Below are 8,541 nucleotides of genomic sequence, written 5' to 3' on the forward strand. Positions count from 1 at the left end.
AACAAAGGGTTTCTTTATGAAGAGTTATGTAGTGGGATATTACAATTTATTTGGAAGAAAGATGAGAAAAATAAAATAAAAAATGGAGACCCTTCCACTAAATAACACAGATTATAATTTTTTTATGAAAATAATACTGAGGAGAATGGAAGGAAAGATGAAAGATATTACAGGAGAATGTGTATATGGTATAAAAGGGAAGGGATATCAAGAATTATTATTGGTTGCAAGAGAAATCGTGGATGGTAGGACATGATGCATTGTGGGATGTTATGTAGAAATATGGAATAGGTAACAGAGTTAGGATGTGTGTATGTCAGCATATCACAATAACAGAGTAAGAGTGTTACTGAATGGGTGGCTGAGTAAAAAAAATAGCATAAGACAAGGATGTCCCATGAGGGGAATATTATTTGCATTAATAATGAATGCAATAGTGAGTGAAATAGCTTATAAAATAAAAGAAGCTAAATATGTGATGCAAAAGGAGTTGGTGATTCCAGTAGTTTTGACATACACAGATAATATAGTGCAGTTGTTAAGAAAAAATATGGATGAAGGAAGTGCTGGTTTATCTGAACTGATGTTTAAAGGTAATAGGAATGACCATGAATAAATATAAAAGTAAGGGTTTGCGTGATTTGGTGAAATTTGGGGGGGAGTGTATTTTTCAATAAATGAAGTGTCTTTGCCATGGATAAAATCTGGGGAAAAATGATGTAGTTATGATGTAATTGGAGGTGTTGGTAAAATAAATAAAAGAAGTGTATCTTCTGTGAAGGACATATACTTTAGCATTCAGGAAAAAAAAGGTTAATCTGTTGAGTTCTGTATTAATGGAAAAATAGCATATATGGCAAATGTTTATATGATCCTAGAAAAAAAATATGAAAAGGAAATTGTGCAATTGGTGTTTTCTTCCACATCAGGTTTGAGATTAAACCCAGTGAAAATAGACGTGTTGTATATGGGTGAAGCTGAAGGGGAACTGGGGTTACTAAATCCAGTTGTTTATTCTGCTTCTTTAAACACATATAGAGTATTAACGTGAGTAAATCCAGAAAGATAATGAGAAATCAATAGTGATAATGTTTAAATGTAAGTACTAACAGTTCTGGGAGTCGATATGAATAGGAAAATGAAAAAAAAACAATATGTAGATGGAAGAACTGAAAATGATCAAAAAAAATACTAACATGGAAAATAAATTTATTTTGATGACATAGAGAAAGATAGGAAGATGTGGTATAATAATGTGATGAAATCATATTATTAAAAGAATACATTAAAAATGTTACCATAAGAAGTAATTAGAACAATTAAGGTAATGAAAAAGCGGTGTACCAAGACAGTAATGTCAGAATTTCCTGTGGAGACTGGTAACAAATAAATTGCCAGTATAGGGGAATATGCCATGTAAAAAAGTTTATTATTTTATTTATTTAACATTTGTTTGTCAGGATAGTCCGAATGGACAACAAGTGTCTGTTTTTATCAGAGTATTGGGAAAAAAAAAAACGGTTGAAAGAGTGTGTTTATTTTGTGGGGAGAAAGAGACAACAGAATATTTATTTTTTTTATTTGAAAAGTAAAATACTGATGAGACTCTGGAAAAGGCTGTGCAAAGAAAATGTTTTTTTCAGAATATTAATCATAAACAATACAGGTATGACTACAATTATGTATGGCTATTATAAAAATAAGAATAATATGTAAAAAGGGGTAGATAAGAATTTATTTTAGGTAATATGGCTTATGTGGAAGGTAAGACTAAATTAAATTTTGTTTAATGGTAAATGGATTTTTGCAGATATATTTAAAAAATTAGATTATGGTTGAAGAAGGAGTGGAGGTCAGTTATGGCAGAATAACAATGAGGATGTTATAAGAAAAATGATAATTAGTAAAAACAATAGAAATGTATGAATATATATATATATATATATATATATATATATATATATATATATATATATATATATATATATATATATATACCTGTAAATAAGTACATTTTATAAATATGTAAATATGTAAATAAAATGTTTTTTTTATGTTGTTAAATAAAGGCCCCCCACTTCTATAGGTGCCATGGGAACTTTTACATCCACCTGAGCTACCAGCAACTTATGTAAATGGGAGCTCAGTTTAATATCTCATACAAAGGATGACCCACTGAGGAGTGCAGCACCCCCTTATTGTTTGCAGATATTGGGTACTATGTATGTTATATTTTGGATAATTGTCATCATCCTTAGACTATAGGCACTACCAATGCCTTAAAAAGTATTACTTTATTGCCAAGATGAAATATACCACTTTTATGGTCTAGTGTAACCAAAGCTACAACTAAGATAATGTATCTTCTGAAAGGTTCACAATGTTTTTGCTAATGTTTACTGTTCATTTATAGTGAAAAGTAGAGATTTATCCAGCTATGGTTGAGAAAAGGATATATTTTTTCATTATTTTCAATAGAAGTATAGTGTTGCTGGTTCTTATCAAATCAAGCACTTCAAAACATTCATTTCTATTGAAAAGTGGTATTTTACATTTATGTTTCTGTTTAATTTTTCCCATAGATGGCCAGTTCCCAAAGGAATTTTCCATTTTAATAACATTAAAAGCCAAAAAAGGTTCTCAATTCTTCTTGCTGTCCATTTATGATGATCAAGGTACCCAGCAGCTTGGTGTAGAGATTGGTCGATCGCCTGTTTTCCTCTATGAGGACCAGACTGGCAGGCCTGCCCCTGAGGACTATCCCTTCTTCAAAAGGATTAACTTAGCTGATGGCAAGTAAGTCTGCCTGCATGATACTCTGTGTACACGACTGTAGCTATGTTTACACAAATAGTTTTGTGATTTACCACATTTTTTCTGGTTGATTCCTTTATAAATCTGCTGTAGGACTTTAGCTCTATTGTTTTTACTGTATTTTCAAGCTATGTATATGTTAAATCCATCAGGAGCATCAGGTTAAGTCATATATTTCAGAACATACATACACCCTCTATTTTGTTATACTGTTGAACCCAAATAAGGTCATCAGTGGAGACTGACTTGTTGGCCTTAGTGCATTATTAAATACCTGTGTGCCATTATGTTAATATCATGAGGCAGTGTGTACTTAAACACTTATTGTATATATGCAGGAAAAAAGGGAATATAGATCCGGTGTAGACAGTGGAATAATTGATAATCTAATGCTTCGATAATATGTGCTATGCAAGGATATATTATCAATTTATTAATAATTGTATTAATATATCTTGCTGATTACATGTTTAGAATCTTATAGCGATTTGAGTAACCCTGCTAGAATTATGAGGAAATTGCATGTGTATAACTGATGTTGCTGTTTGTTATAACTGTTACATACTATATGAGTGATAAGGAATTGTATATTGTTATTATTTCAATAAACCCTTCTTAAAAATATAGAAAATTAGGTGATAACTAGATCTACAGATGCAGAAACTAATGATATATGGTTACATCACCCTTCCTGTATGGTTCTTCCTGTAGTATTGCATTAAGCAATTTAGGGTATAAAATATATTCTGATTTTCAGTGCAACAAGTCAGCACCCAAATTTGGATTCATGGAAGTTTTTAACCTGCATTACTCCTTTAACTAAAATCTTTGTCTGTCGGTATGGAGTCTTTCTTTTTCTCCTGTTTAGTGACCAACTTGATATCTCCCACAGGTGGCATCGTGTAGCGATTAGTGTGGAGGGGAAGAATGCAACCTTGATTGTAGACTGCAGTAAACAGCAAACTCGCCCCCTTGCTCGTGGTGACAACCCTGTTATTAGTACTGCTGGTGTGACAGTATTTGGCACTCGACTACTGGATGAGGAGGTGTTTGAGGTAAGAACAAATTATGCCTGGATTACAGGTGGCTAAATACATGTATATGAGTGCATATTTTACTTAACAGATGAAAGCAGAAGACACTGTGAAAGGTGTTTCATCTTTGATATCCGAGGTGAAAACAAAGGATTATCAGAAGGGACTGGATTGATAGCGCAGTTATTTAAATAACACATTCATAAGAAAAATGGATCTGTTATAGTAAGTGCAACAGAAAATAAGGAAATGATAGTGAACTAAGCATTGGCACTAGAAGGGGAGAAACCAAGGTGCTAAATACTCCAAACATGACAGAAAGAAATGTAAGGAAATGAAGGAGGGGACTGAATGATGGTAACCAAACTAAAGATGTCTGAACACGTTTTCGTCCACTTGATAGGAAATATTTACATGGAAGATAGGCTGAATATTTACAATCTACCTAGAAGATGGGATTGATGAAGGTCAAGCTTTGTAGAATGTGTGTGTGTGTGTGTGTGTGTGTGTGTGTGTGTGTGTGTGTGTGTGTGTGTGTGTGTGTGTGTGTGTGTGTGTGTCTGTGTGCGTGTGTGCATTCATATACCCTTGTGTGTGTTCATATGTTAGTCTGTGCGATTGTCTAAGCACGTGTGTGTGTGTGTGTGTGTGTGTGTGTGTGTGTGTGTGTGTGTGTGTGTGTGCGTGCGCGGGTATGTATTTTGGAGGGGCAAAAAGTCCTTATTTTCCAGACATAGGTAAAAAACTTTCTTACACTTTGAAGGACACCAATGAGGAAGAGGAAAGGCAAACACTACTAAAAACTCCTGATGTCCACCACAGTAGTAAAACTTAATAGTAAAATCAAAACTTTAATAAAAAGAATATAACATAAAATAAGCAGTCCTCAGTCTTCCGATAAGCGCTTTCGGCAAATAAGCCTTCCTCAGATTGTATAAAAAGAACTGTTCAGCTTTTGTATTTATAAGGCATCACAGCCATTCCTCATTTAGTTCTCTGACACGCCCTTGTTGCAAACCAAAAGGAGGCCAGCTAGCAGAAAGGTATAATTTCCTTCATTGTAATTAAAGGGGCAGTGCTTCTCTTTACTATAGGATTGTATATGAGAAAACTAATAGCTATGGATGTGAACACATTATATGAATGAAGCAACATTTTTTTATTAAAGTTTTGATTTTACTATTAAGTTTTACTGCCATGGTAGACATCAGGAGTTTTTAGTAGTATTATTTTCCAGACATGTCCATTTATTTTGTGGTACATGTATTACATACAGTCAAGAAAATGTGAACATAATACATTGTCATGTTCTTGGTGTTGCAGTAGGAATGCCATCATCCATCCATTCATACACAATGCCTTTTTCCAGTATTTGCTCATGAGGTTGGGATGTCACATCAGCAGTGATCTAGAGTCTATATTTACACCATCAGGTGGCTACCTGTGACATGGGTTGGTCTTTCATATCACACTCATGCACACACATTGAGATCTATGGCCAGTGTAGTGTGTAAATCCATCTATTGCATGTCTTTGGAATGATGCAGGAAACTGGAGCACCCAGGGAAAACCTAAATGAACAAAGGGCAGACATACAGACTCCCCACAGAAGGCACCCCAGCTGAGAAGGAAATAATCCATAGGAAATATCCCAATCCCAAAACTAGATTATATAACATGGCAATGACAGTGTTATGTAAGATGATAACTAGGAGATTTAAAAGGGGGAAATGCTGATAAAAGAACAACATACAGCTGATGTTTTCTAAAACATTCTTAAAGAAAACATATTTAAGAAGGGAAAGACTTTTAAACATTATTTCACATGAACTTACAAGGTAATAGTTAAAAATCTTTTCAAGTTAAATTTCCACTATAACGAAATTAATGCTCTACTATGCATTTCTGTATGAGAAAAAAACAATCCAGTTGTACTTATTCAGACTAGCTCCACTGAATTTTGAGACTGTGCTGTCCTGTCTATGAAAATACACTTACTTTTCTCCTGTTTTGTTTCCTTTCTGCTGTTCCCATTGAGCAGAGCACCATTAAGTCTCCAGCCATCTTTCATTGCTTTTTATGGTTCCATTTATGGTAACTGATCTTTTTCCATATGCCAGGACCCAGGCATTATCATTTTTGGTCCATCCAGATAGAAGAATCTCATCATATGCTATACAGTAATATGTTTCATTTTACTCTAACTTTCTGCCATATCTTCCTGTTCAGCAGACTGTGTGACATCATACATATTTTGACTCTTCTCGGTCATTAAAGTTGTATTTTCAAAAGCTGTGGCCTACCTCATATGTGATAGATGTGTAAGCCACCATGGTCCTTTCCACACCCCACTATCTTTTATAAAGCTGCTTAGTTACAGTCTTTATCAGTCAGCATCAGCCTTTCACTGTTATTTGTATTTACAGTCTCCTCATCAGTATTCTATTCTTTCTGCAAACTCTCTCATGTGTCCTACACTACACTATCCTTTTCTATTTTCTGACAGCACAGGACAGTCCAAACTCATCATAACCAGAAGTGACTTCACCTATAAAAAGGTTCATCTTCCTACCTGAGCTTGTACTGGAGCACTGATAAACAGAGCCGTGTCGTGCGACACAAGTGTGTTCCCACAAACATGACTATGGCAGTTGCATTGGTGTCATCGTGATTGCATGTTGCTACCTAAAACTTCACCTTGGAAGATGGGAGGAGAGACATCTTAAAAGGTTAAGACAGACATGTTAAAAGACTCCATGTTTTGGACGATCAGGAAGATGAGATCAGGCAACACTAGATGAGAGCACAATGGAGCCGAGCTATATCAGACGGGGTTGATGTATTTATTTATTTATTTACTTTAGTTGACAGGATTGGTTCCATTAGGCATGGTCAGGAGAGACCCACTGCAGAACTCATACTGACTATGAGTAGTTTGGCCAGGATACCAGAGAAGTTAGGTAATAGTTTACTAGGGAATACTGTCTTCTGAAAATACTAAATGACTATGTATTAAATAGAGTGCATTTGATTTGTATTATTTGTTTTATGAAGTCGTAGATTTCTTTCTTTTCATTTTTAGTTTTAATGTATTGTGTTTTAATGAAGCATACCTGCTGCTTTCGATAAGTGCCATGTGATCATCTATACCTGCTGCTTTTGATAAGTACCATGTGATCATTTACATCTAACTCAGCTACCACCATCTCAGGTAGATGGGACCTTGGCTTTGCATCTATTCTTGAAGGACAGCACCTTAGGAATTCACCCCTGCTGCACTGCTTGGGGGATGGAGCCAATGATCTTCTGTTCCCAGCATCAAATGTAACTTGTATATCTCTTGGCCTACTATTTTTAAATGGAGCAGAAGGCAGAAGTTGAAGCCTCTTTGCTTTGTGCTATGCAATATGGGGGAAAGGAATGGGGTTTTGGGTTTTACTCTAGTGAAATCCTGAAATCAGGATATTTCTTTTAAATATGATGTTTACTTTTAGGAGAAAAAAGGCTGGAAATGAACTATATTCAGGCTGTTTAAATGACAGATGGACAAATTCAAAGATAGTTATACCCAAGATTCTACAGTTTACCACTTTGATGATTCATTTTTAAACTACCTTTGGAAATTCCTAGGTTGATTAGGCTAATCAGTGGACTTGTCAGTCACTTTGAGAGCCTTCCCAAATGCCAGTCCTAAGAAAGAGAGTAACAGGAAGCAGATTCACGACATGTAAGCATTTGATTGGAGACATTTGGGCTGTGTGCATTGTGGGTATAGGAAAAGAGAAAGGAAGAGAGATCGAAAGAAGGGTCCAGAGAAGTAAATATTGTGGGAAGAAATATCCAGGGAATTGTTATGGCTAGGCTTGTATAGGCCCTAGGACTGATAGCCTAGTACAAACCTATGAACTTATGAACCTATGAACCAATAGGCTTAGTAGTCATGCCTATATATATTTTTACAGTATTTGCAGGAGCATATTTGCAGTGAATGCAGGGTGATGGTTCAGAAAGTGTGAGTAGTGAGAAAGAATTGGGGGACTGTAACAATGGACACCCTTTCACAAAGTTGCAGGGGAACTTGAATAGGTTATGGACATGTGTGACTCCTATGTGCACATTACTGAAATTATTTTACTGAGTAATGATCAACAGAAGAAGAAGGTCTCATTGGCAGAACCCACTTTAAAACTCGTCTTAAAGTTTGGCCATTTTTCACATTACAGAATGAGAAATGAAAGATGTAGAGATAGTTTGGCTGATATGGTATGGTACTGTTTTAGAATGTTTGCTCCTAACATTATATGTCCATATTAATATTTTTGATGTTTTAGCACAGTGGAGTACAGCTTTACATTTTCTCACAAGTCAGGCCTTGATGATTTCAGGCTTAAGAAGTTGGAAGACATGGTTAATAATTGCAATAATTTGTGAGAAAGGACCCTAACTGCCTTCAAAAATGCACATAAATATGGATGTGCATGTCTGTATATGTAGCAGTATGAGTTTAAGGACTGGAAACAGAAGATATCATTCTCCTTCAGTCACATATGAAAAAAAATCTCTGGCTCTGTAGGATTCACTCAGTCAGAAGAGTGCAGGAAGTAACTAAATAATTCCAGAAAAGCTCAATTCTGAGTATCCTGTCACTACACTGACCTATTTGATAAGTTATATTATAATATATCTTTCATCC

General features: G+C 35.1%; 1 protein-coding gene across 1 annotated transcript in view; it reads left to right on the forward strand.

Annotated features, from left to right (window-relative positions):
- COL5A3 (collagen type V alpha 3 chain) overlaps positions 1-8,541 on the forward strand; it is a 1,727,233-nt gene that overhangs the window by 311,420 nt on the left and 1,407,272 nt on the right. Inside the window, exons 3-4 of the mRNA XM_044084684.1 lie at positions 2,583-2,796; positions 3,707-3,869. Of these exons, the coding sequence (XP_043940619.1) occupies positions 2,583-2,796; positions 3,707-3,869 (377 nt within the window). The remainder of the gene's footprint in view (positions 1-2,582; positions 2,797-3,706; positions 3,870-8,541) is intronic.

This window comes from Protopterus annectens, chromosome 9.part0, assembly GCF_019279795.1.
Source record: "Protopterus annectens isolate FY-2018-M chromosome 9.part0, PAN1.0, whole genome shotgun sequence".
NCBI classification, from domain to species: Eukaryota; Metazoa; Chordata; order Ceratodontiformes; family Protopteridae; genus Protopterus; species Protopterus annectens.